This window comes from Zootoca vivipara, chromosome 13, assembly GCF_963506605.1.
Source record: "Zootoca vivipara chromosome 13, rZooViv1.1, whole genome shotgun sequence".
NCBI lineage: Eukaryota > Metazoa > Chordata > Lepidosauria > Squamata > Lacertidae > Zootoca > Zootoca vivipara.
The window spans coordinates 39396547-39410476 of NC_083288.1; the positions used below are offsets into that span (position 1 = coordinate 39396547).

The window sequence follows — 13930 nt, forward strand, 5'->3', positions numbered from 1 at the left end:
GAAACTTGCTATAACATGAAATATTAATAGGTGTAAATATATTATGCAAACTACTAATAATTATAAATAGCAGAATGTAGGCACCCTATAGTATAAAGAAATGAGCAAACCAGTTATATTTTAGGGAGCAGGCTAGCAGACCATCATAGGAGCCTACACAAAACAAAACAAAACACTGTTGCTGTATGTAGGTTTTATTTTATTTGTTTTTATCTTTTATTTTGGAAATGTACATCCAGGTTTTTTTATTGGGGGGGCAAACAGTGGGACCCTAAGCTATAGCTTGTTTAGCTTATGCGTAAATCGGCACTGCTCCTGAACGTATTGACTTGGAGGCAAGTTCAGTGGGATTTACTCCTAGGTAAGCGTTCATAGGATTGCCGCCTTAGGGAAGTACATGGGGGGGGGGGAGTGTTTTTCTGAGAGTGGCTTGTTTTTACTCCTGAGCGATCTAAAAGAACAATTAAAAACACCTGAGATTTATAAGCGCCCATTTCAGCCCAAAGTGACCCTCAACTTGGAAGCAGGAGTCTAGTAGTCGGTACCCGGTTTTATTTCGGGGAAGCAAGTTCACCTTGCCCAGCCTCCCCACCTCCAGAGCCCGCATTGTCGCCTAGAGAGCTCCAGGCTTAAAGCGCCTGGCGCGGTGCATGCTGGGAGATGGCCGCGGCTTTACCTTAATAGCTCTGGAGCCCGGCCTAACCTGACTTAAAACGGGCGCTTACGCGGCTTCTCCGTCTCCTAGCAACGTTCCGCCGCGCTGAGCGGCCTCTCGCGAGCGCCTTGCGTCACATGACCAGTGTAGCTGCTGACGCCATATTCTCGCGCCACCACCGTACGACAGTACCCCCCCCCTCCTTTTTTTGTTTCTTGTTTTAATCCGAAGAATTCACTTCCGGTTTGGGCCTTGGGAGGTTGGCGGGACCGTTAGGCGCGGGGGAAAGGGCGCGTGGGTTGTGAGCGCGAGTTCTCGCGGTGGCGGTTGTCATGGCAGCGGCTGCGGGGCCTGGAGGAGGCGAAGCGGCCTCGGCCTCCGCTGCTGACGAAGGCGGCGGCGGCTCGGACAGGGGGAGCCCCCCCGGCTCGGACCCACGACGCCTGGGGCCGGGGGGGCGAGAGGAAGAGGAGGCGCCGGGGCAAGGCAGCGCGGGGGGCCCGGCCAACCAAAGCCACGCGCCCTCGTCGTCGCCGCCGCCCCGCGAAGCCGAGGTCACCGTGGAGATCGGGGAGACTTACCTGTGTCGGCGCGGGGACGGGACATGGCGTAAGTACGTCTCCAGGACAACAGGAACGGCTCCCTCATCTTCCCCCCCCCAAAAAAAATCACCTGCTCGTCCCCAGGACAGTGGTGGCTCCGTCCAGGTGCCGTTGGCCTCCCCGTCAGCCCCATCCAGCATGGCCAGTGGTCAGGGATGATGGGAGTTGTAGTCCAGCAGCATATGGAGGGGGCCACAAGATCCTCGCTTATGTTGCATCACCGAGGCTTCTATGACCCTGCATTACTCCTCATGACAGCTGTTGTTTATTCAAAGCTTTTCTACTACCACTAGTTGTTGTTGTTGTTGTTGTTTAATTTTGATTGTTTTAAACATTTCCAAGGCAATCATTCCAAGGGGGGTGGGAAAGCATAATGAAACCCATGGCAAAGTTATACCGCACAGCAGCAAAATGGAGCAAAATAGAATGTGTTGTTATAAAATAAAAACGTTTCACCCAATCAACCACAAACATGAGGTCACTACTAAAAGGTTCTGTTCCTGGTGGACATAAGCTGTCCCCTCAAACAAGCAGCAGGATATCAAAATGATGACCTGTGGCTGTGATCCTGTGTCCACTAACTTAAGAGTATATCTCATTAAATGCTATTGGACAACCTTTTGGGGTGTACATAGGTTTAGCCAGTGCATATTCTAGTTCTTCCTGTGTTGTATCATCCCTTAAAGTAGCCTTTTCAGAGAGTACTGTAGAGTTTTATGTGAAGACTTCTCTCTGCATACCTGCACTTCTGCAACATTGTGGCTCCCACAATCAAGGGTATAGGTTGGCTGCTCTTTTCTTCTGGAGTGCCCAATCTGTATTTTCCCTCAGTGTTTTTGCCACATTTGGATCTGAAAGATTCTTGTTAAAATATACTGAAATAAAAATGGACTAAGGCACTTTGGCATACTTCCATTTTGTGCCTGTTACTTGGAAATTTTTAAAATTCTGTTATATCTTTAGCTCTACTTTCCAGTGCAGAATAATATATTTGGGCTACTCAAATGGGCTCTTGCTTTGACAAAACATGCACATCTGCACCCATGACCAACTATCACAGGTCCTTTCCACTTTTGCAGCTTGGTTGTGAGGAGTTTGGCAGAGGTGTATTAGAGTGAAACACTGTTATTAGATTCTTTTTTGGTCTTTCCTAATCTGAGATTAACTAGATTGAGTGTTGTCTTTCTTCCAGATTCTGCAGAAGTGATTCAGTCGCGGATCAATGAGCAAGAAGCCAGGGAGGAGTTTTATGTGCACTATGTTGGGTGTAAGTATCTTTTTGAGGTTCTCCATGTCTGCTGATGTGGTGGGGAGGAAGTGTGAGATGCCTTTATGGTCCAGAGGTAGCCCACATGATGTCCCCCAGATGTTGCTGGACTCCCATGCTTGCTGGGGTTGTTGGGAGTTGTAGTCCAGCAATATCTGGAAGACACCACACAGGCTACTCCTGGAATAAGAGCAGGTAATTCCTTCCTAACCCATCCAGAGTCCCTTTTATGCATATAAATGTTAGAGCTTATACTGAAATTGCATATCTTTCCAGGGATCTTACACTGATCCAAAAAATTATCAGCAGTTTAGATGGACAGGCAGATATTATATATATATATATATATATATATATATATATATATATATATATATATACTTGTTTTGTGGAGGTTTCGTAAAAATAACTATTATTATTATTATTATTATTATTATTATTATTATTATTATTATTTGCCCATGAAGGGAGTGAAGTATCAAATAAGGTTAGCAATTGCACTCCTGTGTGTTATGTCCTTTCCACAAGAGAAAAGGACATGAAAATTTTCTTGAATTTACATCCCCTGCTGTCCTGAATTCATTGCAACTAGTGTTAAATGACATGTTCTTAAAAGTGATCTCTTCAGTCACCTGGAGTGATAAAACACCTGAGAACTATTAGAGTGATACTGTTGTTAGTAGGAGGGGAAGTGATCTCCAGTGGGTTAGATCAAGGGCAGATGGAGTGGGAGATGTTTTAACCTTCAGCTGAATAACGTTTGGAGAAGCAGCTTCAAACTCTTTTTTTTATGATTGGTGGAAGATCAGTGACGGATACATATTTCTTCTCCTAATTGCAGTCAATCGGCGTCTGGATGAGTGGGTGGACAAAAACCGCCTGGCCCTCACCAAGACAGTAAAAGATGCAGTACAGAAGAACACAGATCAGTACATGAATGAACTGTCTGAACAGCCAGAGCGCAAGATCACTCGGAACCAGAAGCGCAAACATGATGAAATCAACCATGTGCAAAAGGTGATGCCGGAAGATACACGGCTGGGGAGATTGAACTCTACTACAGAGTGTCAGTTCCGAGGCTGGTATCACCCAGGGTGTCTGGTTGTACCTCTGGAGCTATTCCTAACATCAGTCTGGCACTAGGGGATAGTGTTTTTAGGGAGTCTTGTCCAAGTAGGAATTGAACATTTGGCCACCTTGCTGTCTTTCCATTGCAGACATATGCTGAGATGGATCCCACCACAGCAGCTTTGGAGAAGGAGCACGAAGCAGTGAGTATTCACTAGCACTTGACCTGTCTTGTTGCCAGAATTAGGCAGAGAAAAGAACACAGCTGTGTTTAGTGGCTCCAGCTATTCTTCTCTCTCCTCAGATCACCAAGGTGAAATACGTGGACAAAATTCATATTGGGAACTATGAAATTGACGCTTGGTATTTCTCACCATTCCCAGAAGACTATGGGAAGCAGCCCAAGCTGTGGATCTGCGAGTACTGCCTCAAGTACATGAAATTTGAGAAGACATACCGCTATCATCTGGTATGCAAAAGGAATGGGAGCTGTTGGGGATAGAGGTGTACGAGAAAATCTGCTTCCCTAGTTAATGTTGTTATTGATGGACCACCCTGAAGATTTCAAGAGCTTCAGAATTCATTTATTTAAAGTACAGTGGTACCTCGGGTTAAGAACATAATTCGTTCTGGAGGTCCGTTCTTAACCTGAAACTTTTCTTAACCTGAGGTACTACTTTAGTTAATGGGGCCTCCCGCTGCCACTGCGCGATTTCTGTTCTCATCCTGAAGCAAAGTTCTTAACCTGAGGTACTATTTCTGGGTTAGCAGAGTCTGTAACCTGAAGCGTCTGTAACCCGAGGTACCACTGTATTTCTCTACTTTTCAGGTGGACTTCACAAAGCAGTTTACATAAAAATTATTAAAACAATAAAGATCCATAACAGTTGAATAATTAAAAAATTAAAAAGAGATGGGTGAAGGAAACCCTTTTTTAAAAGCCCGTTGCTGCTGCTTTTTTCTTCCATCAGTAGAAGATGGTTTGTCAGAAGCTGCTGCATTGGCAGTCGAGGGAGATGGGTGGGGTATAAATAATAAATTACTATTATTATTATTATTAGAGAGACCATGGATGTTGGTAGTTTACCAAGTTGTTGGTTTTCCCCTCCCCTCAAATAAGAAAAGTACAGGCTGTTGGCCTTACCAGAACCCAGACAATTGGGGAAATTGTTGAAGCTGTATTGAGCAGCCCCAAGCAGTGGAATTGCTCAGAAAAATGCAGATTCATCTCTCTCTTTCTCTCTCTTGTTCAGGGACAGTGTCAGTGGCGGCAACCGCCAGGGAAGGAGATCTATCGCAAAAACAACATTTCAGTGTATGAGGTGGATGGCAAAGATCACAAGGTAGGGGTCCCAGCTTTTGTTTTTGTTTTCTGCTACATCAGAAACCTGTTAGTTGCTATCCAACCTATCTTCCAAATAATTTCAGAGCCATGCCTCTACAAATATGAGCCCAATTTCTCCAACGGGCTATGAATAGTCATTAACATGTAAGCTCCTTCCAGAACTTCTCTTACTGTATCTTTGTGATTGAGGCAGCTTTTCATTTCTTGCTTTGGGTAGACTTACAAGGTTGGAGCACTCGCGTATAGAAAAGATTTCCTGAGATTTCCAGTAATGGGGTTAGTGTCATCCAATATAGAAACAGCTTTATCCAATCCTACTGGTCACGTGAAATTGAGGGCCATCACTGCTTACGTGATGGATGGGAATTTTAGGTTGCTTACAGAGTGCTCAGTGATATCCTAATTAACAGGCAAGATAATAGCTGACAGCAAATAGCACCAATATTGTGAGAGAGCATTCAGCGCAAGGCCTGTGAGGTATGCCAGAGAACTTTTAACATGGAAATGGCCCAGAAGATCAACTGTCTCATGTAAACCCCTGACTCTGACCCTTGGCTTGGTTGCTAGGCTTGAAAACATCTAAGAGTACATACAGACTTTTGCCAGTTCAGACATTGCAATATGTCCTCTTGATTTTTTTTTATGTGTGTAAATTAATAAATTGAGGAGATTTGATCGTACTCTGTAACTTCATTGAGGATTTTCTTAGAACAAAGTTGCAGGTTGAAATGAAATAATGTTTTATGGGAAGAGGGTATTTAAAGATTTTGGGGGTATCCTCCATAGGGCACCTCTTTCCCTGGATTGGGAAATGAACTTACATTCACTGTTTCCTTCTTGCTGCTGTATTTATTTACTGGTGTTTGCTTCTCTCCCCCAGATTTACTGCCAGAATTTGTGTCTCTTAGCCAAACTGTTCCTAGACCACAAGACTCTCTACTTTGATGTGGAGCCTTTTGTCTTCTACATTCTCACTGAGGTCGACAGGCAAGGGGCTCATATAGTCGGCTACTTCTCCAAGGTGCTGGCCTGGCATAGGATGAGTGTTGCGAGAGGGTTCTAGCTGCACTTTAGAAGGGGCGTGAAAAGGAGGATGAGTAGTCATGATACTACTTTTCTTAAAATTAAATTCTGAATCCAGTAAAAATGAAAATTCTCATACGTTTGTTTATTTTGTATAACTTATTTTCCTTCTGCCATGGATGAGAGGAGGGCGATTGTGTGCTGGAAATCCTCCTCATCCTCCTTTTGAGTTCTGAGATATCACCAAAGTTACCTGTTTTGCTAACATATACTCAAGATAGTTCACAGTATAATGCCTTACAGTTGAATAGATGTAATTCCAAAGAGACGATGGGTGGGATGAAAGAGGAAAATAAGTGAATTTAAATACTATGGCCACTGCAGGAGAGATTCTAGGGGTGGAAAGACGCTAAGTGACACTTGCTTCCTGCTAGCCCAATAGAATAGGTTTTGCTGTATCACTTCTCCCACTAATGTAACCAGGTGAAATGGCTGCTGGTGAGAACAGATCTTGCTTTCAAAACAGTGAAAAGCTGTGGTACTTAGGATGCATGAATCCCATGTCCAGTACAATATTCCCTGCTCCCTCATTTCACTTCTTTGTTTGATTTTCTGCCATCAGGAGAAGGAGTCACCAGATGGCAACAATGTTGCCTGCATCCTCACCTTGCCCCCATACCAAAGAAGGGGCTATGGGAAGTTCCTCATTGCTTTCAGTAAGTTTGATTCTTTCAGTCATGTGCGATAACCACCAAAAGAAGTAGATTCACAACCTCTTAATCTCTTCCAGTTGCTGGAAATGAGGATAGTGCCTTCACTTAACCAGAACAGACTAGAAGTAACTGTGCAACATACACCCTTGTATTCCACTTCAGTTAATCCAGTGTTTCTCAACCTTTTTTGGGCCAAGGCACACTTGTTCCATGAAAAAAATCACGAGGCACACCACCATTAAAAAAGTTAAAAAATTTAACTCTGTGCCGCCCTATATTGACTATATAATTATGACTGTAAGAAACACTTGCCAATTGCTGTGTTGGTTGCAATCTCCTGTAATAAGGCTTCACAAGCCGCTGATTTCTCTGCCAGCACAATCCTTTGCTCAGCAAGTTTCAGGTTGAGCTCATCCAGCCAGCTTCTTTAAGTTTGTCTAAAACCACCCTCCCGTGGTGGTGGCTGTTGAGAGCTGCGCTCGCTCCGCGTCGTGACCCGGCCGGCTTCCTTTCCGGCGGGTTAGTGTTATTGGCGGCCGCCAGGCACGTGACAATGCAAATCACCCTTCTCGTCGCCGCACGTTGCGGCACACCAGCCAGCGTCTCGCGGCACACTAGTGTGCCGCGGAACAGCGGTTGAGAAACGCTGAGTTAATCTGCTATTATTTGGCTTCCTCTGATTCTGTACTGTATTACCAGATGGAACAATGTTTTAAACTGTAATTGCTTTCAGAAAGTTATAACTGCTTTAGAATGTTTTTGTTTTTTGAATTCTGATTTGGAACTAGAATTTCCACCCTTAAAATTGCACTAACTAAAAGTGGGGAGGAATCTGCTCTTTTTAACATGTTGACACCTCCCACACTCTTGGTTAAGTTAAAGGGTTTTAGGGGTAACTGAGTATGTGCCCTAAGATCTTCTGGAGGGCTCAGTTGAGAGTGAGCCTTCTTTACTGGGGCCGAGCTTTACCCAGGGGGAGCAGCTGCAAACGCATAGCTCTTGAGATGTCTGGATTCTGAGTTGTGACTGCTTATTGACATTAATCCTAAAGCTCTTGTTCCTCAGGCTATGAGCTCTCCAAACTGGAAAGCACAGTGGGCTCCCCAGAGAAGCCCCTCTCAGATCTAGGCAAGCTGAGCTACCGTAGCTACTGGTCGTGGGTCTTGCTAGAGATCCTCCGGGACTTCCGAGGTACCCTCTCCATCAAAGACCTCAGGTGAGAAAGAATCCAGCTTGCTAGTAAGATGTGCTGTTTTGAGTAACAGTGCCCTCTAATTCCCCATTGTTGCTGAGAAGCACATATGCTTCTGTGATTTTGAGTGGTTTTCATAAGACCTCCCAGTTAAAATTGCCGGTCGCTGACCTTGCCTTGTTTTTCACTCCCCTACCCATTGCTTTCCTCCCCACTCCCCGGTGCAGTCAGATGACAAGCATCACGCAAAATGACATCATCAGTACGCTGCAGTCTCTGAACATGGTCAAGTACTGGAAGGGGCAGCATGTTATCTGCGTCACACCCAAGCTGGTCGAGGAGCATCTCAAAAGTGCCCAGTACAAGAAGCCTCCCATCACAGGTACCATGGGAAGGGCAGTAGTTGTATCCTAGACCTGGCAGTGATTTACAGGAGTCTTTTACTCAAAAGCAAAGAATTGGCAGCCTAGTTCAAATCATTATGTGGCATATAAGACCTGCCCAAACCCCACTCTCTTGGGTTGCATCTTGGATCTTACTGTTGTCTTTTGAGTTGTCAGGTCACAATGGCAGAATTGCCCTCTCAGGTTTTAGAGTCACTAGAGCTCTTGATTCCTTGTACACAGGGTAAAGGTAAAGGTAAAGGGACCCCTGACCATTAGGTCCAGTCATGACCGACTCTGGGGTTGCGATGTTCATCTTGCTTTATTGGCCAAGGAAGCAGGCGTACAGCTTCCAGGTCATGTGGCCCGCATGACTAAGCCAGCTTCTGGCGAACCAGAGCAGCACACGGAAACGCCGTTTACCTTCCCACCAGAGTGGTACCTATATATCTACTTGCATTTTGACGTGCTTTCAAACTGCTAGGTTGGCAGGAACTGGGACCGAGTTGGGACCGGGAGCTCGCCCCGTCGCGGGGTTTTGAACCGCCGATCTTCTGATTGGCAGTCTTGCACAATCCCAGCTCTTTATTTTTTGGCTTTTTTCTTCAGTTTCATGTTTTCTCCCTACAGGCGAAACTCGGAAAATTAGAATATCGTCGAAAAGTGCATTTATTTCAGTAATGCAACTTATTATTTTTTATTTTAATTTTAATTTTTACAAATGCTTTCTTTTGTAAATTCCACAGTACAGTAATAAAACAAACAGTTACAATACTACAAAAATAAACATCACTATTACATTTCATTAATTACATTCCATTTATAATTGACGTGCCTAACGACAAATAATTACAATTACAACAAATAAAGGCTTGACATATCTTGCTTTGCATGTCATGCACCTAAGTTGCATTACTGAAATAAATGCACTTTTTGATGATATTCTAATTTTCCAAGTTTCACCTGTACACATTAAACTTCTACAGGTGTTTTATCTTAACATATGAAGTGAGTGGGGGAGCTGCTACAAAGAGCACAGTAGTGTTTCTTCTTCCACCAGTGATGTGTAATTTTGGAGGCTTTCACTTTGGAATGTTGCCCTCTAACTTGTGGAGATGGCAACAGAGCAGAGCTAGAACATTTGTCTCCGTCTCTCTCGCACATCCCTTCACGTGTCAATATGAAGACAGAACTCCTGAAGAGGACCATTGTTTCCCCAGGTTCCTGCTTTTCAGCATCCCTTGGTTTGCCACATTTCTTTTAGTCTCTTGGCTGCTCACCTGCCTCACCATAGCATATAGCTTCTCCTTTAGTACTTTAAGATAATCTGAGATGGGCTTGGTGCATACTTCAATCTCCTGCCATTTTCTTTACGTCTCATTCTTAATCTTGCCAAGTCTCACCTCATTTTAGTCTCCTTGTCTCTGAGTTCCTTGTCCTTTTTTGCTTCCTTGTGACTTGGAACCTTCTCCGAGTTTTTGCCCTCCCTGTATGAGGTTTTATTGCCATTCAAACTGACAACCTCATTTTCTCTCAAAAGTTGGACTGAAAACTGCTTACATAAGGAACTAAACATTCCATTCTTTGTTACTGCACCACCTCAGCCAGTCTGGCCAGCTGCTTCACTTTAACAAGCACAATACAATACTATGAGAGTAGTTTATATTGCATGTCTGTCTGTAAGATCACCATATGAGTATGCAAATTTTGGGACAAAAGTTGACAGCAAGAGAGTCTCAGCCCCCCCCCCCATCTAGTTTCAAGTCTTCAAAATACGTGGATGCTGTCTGGCTGTTTCAGAAACCATAGAATGGAGATGTTTGTGACAAAGAATTAACGTGTTTCTACTTGTCCCTTTCAGTTAATACTGTATTCTTTCCTGTTACAACTGAGCTGGGAAATAGCATGTCTAATTCCAGTCCTTTCTGCTGCTATAACATTTGCAATAAGATATTCATATTCCTTGGAAGCTGAATCACCAGTGCAATTTAAATGTGGATAGGCTTAACTACTTTGCTTAATCAAATCTGAATGCAAACTTTATAGAATATTTGTCTCCCCTCTCCCCACGTACAGTTCTCTACATTTAAATCTGTTCCCGTGATAATTGGGTAGTATCCAACTAAATAGATCCACTAGCGCAGTGGTTCCCAACAGGTGGTCCGGGGACCCCCAGGGGTCCGCGAGCTATGCCAGAGGGGTCCGCAAGATGCTATTAGAATAAAAAATATATTAAATATATTTCGTATGATAACAGATTTTTTGTTTTGGCCGCTTCCTGCATGAGCAGAGTCTAGCGCAAAACTAGAATTAGATGAGGCAGTAGTTCTGCTGTATGCTGTTAGGTGGCGCTTTACAAACACTACTGTTTTGCAAAGAGGCAGCGCGCGCATTCTACTAACGCTCACCTCCCCAAGATGCTTTGCGCGCGTCGGCTTCATTTGTGCGCTACTGCGCAGGTACCCTGTCTTCTCCATTCCCCTCCCTCCTCCCTGGACTCTTATAAAAAGACTCTTAATTTGGCTCTCACTTTTTAATTTTAGGATTAGGAATTAATGGGGGTCCTTGTCACAATAGTGGCTCGATGAGGGGTCCTCGAGAAAATTTTGTTGGGAACCCCTGCACTAGCGCAAGGGCTTCCCTTTCCCCATGCACCCTCCATGTCCCCCTGATTCTGTACTGGGGATTCACCCTAACCCTCTGGAGCAGACAGGGGGAAGGGTAGAGAGAAGAGGGAGGGGAATATCCTTTGTGCAGCCAAAAGCTAGTTGGATACCACCCACCTCCTGCTTTTGCTTTGTTCATTCTGTCATGGAGTGTGCCAGGCATTGCTGAGTGCAAACACAGAGCCACCTTGTGAGAGGTCAGGAAGTCAGAACCACTTTCAGTGGTTTCAGGTTTTGATCCCTGCTGAAAGAAGCATTGTTTGCCCCGGTGGGGCTGCTGACGTGCCAGTCAGTGCCAGTTATGTAAGAGGAGCTGCAGACAGAGTGCCAGTTTCCCCTTCTGAGCCTCTCTCTTTTTTAAAAGGAGCTGCTTGCTGTCAGTTGTTGCAGAGGAGCAATCTGCAGGGTGGGGCATGAAGGCTGATTATCAGCCACTTTCAAGATAAACGGGAGTATCATTTGCTTCTCTGAAATGCAGTTGTTTCCAGGATGGGTAGAACAGCAAACAGGCTGTCATAGAAGCTAAAATTATTTTGTCTCAGCAATCAGTATTTGCCTTTGTTACAATCCCAAGGCATTATTTCATTCATATTGGCATTCTACTGCTGCATTAAAAAAACGTTTAGCATTTTGAACTGGGATAGCCTTTTGAGACGCTTGTGTCAGCATTCTTAGCTGGCTAAAAGGCAGCACTGCTGCTTGTCCACCTGTCTCAAGTGCCTGCTCTACACCTATTGACTTTGCTTTTCCCTCCCCTCCTTCTTCGTCCCCCTCCAGTGGATTCCCTCTGTCTGCGATGGGCACCTCCAAAACACAAGCAAGCCAAGATTTCCAAGAAGTGAAGGAGAAACTGATCTAAGCAACGGAAGCAGCTCGGCTTCAATACACACCCACCCTTCGTTTTAAGAGATTGTCTAAGGCATTCTTTCTGGTATTGCATTGATCAGACATGTCTTGGAACAGATGTTTTCAGGGTGGTGGGGAGAGAAGGGGTGTTAGCAGTGTGACGCCAACTTTACTGTGCTCCACTAGAGTGAAGACTTCCCACTTCCTCCCCCACCCTCATCTCGCCTCCTGTCCCTTTCTGATTCTGCATGGCAAACTCCTTCCTTTTGGCTAAACCTGCTGTCTTGCTTTTGTAGGGTAGTAGAATTGGTGGCTTCCGTCTTAACCGGAAGAGGAAGGGGATACACACCTTCTCATCTGTTGTTTGTCACTGGCCCTGAGTTTCTGAGCTGCTCTAGCACAAAACCTTGGACTGCCTCTACTTCCATTGTCAGGCAGGTAGAGCAAAACAGGAGCAGTAAACACACATGAGGCAGGATATTTGGGAAGCGGTTAGTCAGCAAACATTGCAGATGGGGGGGATTCACTTTTAGCTATGACAGCTACCAACAGTTTGGAAAAAGAAGACTTGATTGTAGTTGCAATTTAGTTTTCCGCAGTCAAATTGCAATTTAGATCCATCACAGTCGAGAGTTTTGAGAGGGGCATGCCAAAGGGGGGCATTGTCAGAATTGTGCAAAGAAGCGCTTCATGCTCCCCTCAGCAGACGAGAGCACGACTGTGCAGAGTTGGGTTTGAAGCTGAAATTAAAAGCATGGATTTCCAAGAAACACAGCAGCTGAGAAGTCATTGTGCCACACCTGCCCTTGAGAATATCCCTGGCAGCTGTAGTGTCATAGCTAACAGGGTATCTGGCCTTTTGGGTTGACCTAGTTTATTTTTATTTTCTGCAGAGACCCTACATGAATGGGATGGTTCTAAATGCAACTATGATGTGGGGTTGTCTTAACCCAGGGGAATGTACAACCTCCAAACTGGAGGAAATCGAACAGTGGGATATTGTGGGTTAGTTGGTTCTGACAAGTTGCCCTACCATTGTATGAGCTACCTTTGCCAGAAATAAAATGAGAAGGAACTTTCTCAGAAGAATCGACATTCTCTTGGACAAAGCGCAGTAGAAGTAATGGAACCGAAGAGGGAGGCTGCCGCTGTTCTTCACATTCACAGAGATGCTTGCACCCCTTCTACACTGGGACAAGTTCAAAAGGAAGTTTGTATTAGTAGGGTGGGGCTGCATTTGATATTATGGGAGAAACTATCCACATGATGGTTCTGCTACAGATACTAGATTCATAGTCCATGTATGCAGTGTGTTTTCTTTTACTTTTCAGAAATATTTTAATTAATAAAACCACAAAACAAAGTATCTTTCTACGCTGCTTGTGTAATGATGGAATTATGCTGAGCACAGGCTTGGGTGGGGGAGGGAAGTTCTGGGCAAGGTGTGGAGGCCTTAGGCCATACTGGAAACATATATTCAGGATCCTGGAAATCTGCCACTGTCCACTTGATTGCTGTACTACCTGTACTGTACTGTGAAGTAAGAGAGCCAAAGCAGGCCCCTGTTGAGTGCAAATGTGTCGTCTGATATCCTGGCATCACTTGTTCATGTATATGTTTCTAGAATAGAAACACACCATGAAGGGAGTGACTGCTTTAGAAAGTGAAGCAGGAATTCCTCTGACAGCCTTCCTTGATCTGTAACTCAAAGAGGCACTTCACCTTGATGCAGCTTCTGTTGTAGCATGGTGTAAGCCAGGCATCCCCAAACTTCGGCCCTCCAGATGTTTTGGCACTACAATTCCCACCCCACCCCCCAACCACTGGTCCTGTTAGCTAGGGATCATGGGAGTTGTAGGCCAAAACCTCTGGAGGGCCGCAGTTTGGGGATGCCTGGTGTAAGCTGTACCAGATGAAATTCTGAATTTGGTGTAAGTTCTAAACCTGTAGGGTTCAAGGGAGTGATAATTCAACAACAGCTGGAATGCTTAAAAATATAGCTTCACTTCTTAAAATGACACTCAACATTTGCAGAATACCATCTATATGCCAGATTTCTTTCTAGCCAATTTATTTTGTGGACTTGCTGCTTATTCAGCATTGCTCACAGGATTTAAACAGGGTAAATTATATCGGGATTACCATTTAGGCTGCAATCCTAAACCCACTT

At 44.6% G+C, this 13930-nt stretch overlaps 1 protein-coding gene across 1 annotated transcript; it reads left to right on the forward strand.

Moving 5' to 3' along the window:
- Window positions 1-828: 828 nt before the first annotated feature.
- KAT8 (lysine acetyltransferase 8) lies at window positions 829-11975 on the forward strand. Its single transcript, XM_035134553.2, has 11 exons — window positions 829-1264; window positions 2450-2524; window positions 3366-3541; window positions 3742-3795; window positions 3897-4061; window positions 4846-4935; window positions 5818-5958; window positions 6583-6676; window positions 7739-7889; window positions 8093-8247; window positions 11692-11975. Exons 1-11 carry the CDS (start codon window positions 988-990, stop codon window positions 11754-11756), a joined length of 1443 nt encoding a protein of 480 aa, XP_034990444.1. The 5' UTR covers window positions 829-987; the 3' UTR covers window positions 11757-11975.
- Window positions 11976-13930: the final 1955 nt, after the last annotated feature.

What these genes read in the sequence shown, in the direction of transcription:
- KAT8 (XM_035134553.2), top strand. Translation starts at nt 988, where the DNA reads ATGGCAGCGGCTGCGGGGCCTGGAGGAGGCGAAGCGGCCTCGGCCTCC. An exon ending in TTATGTGCACTATGTTGGGT is followed by an intron (nt 2,525 to 3,365) that starts GTAAGTATCTTT and finishes TCCTAATTGCAG; the next exon opens with TCAATCGGCGTCTGGATGAG. An exon ending in TGGAGAAGGAGCACGAAGCA is followed by an intron (nt 3,796 to 3,896) that starts GTGAGTATTCAC and finishes CTCTCTCCTCAG; the next exon opens with ATCACCAAGGTGAAATACGT.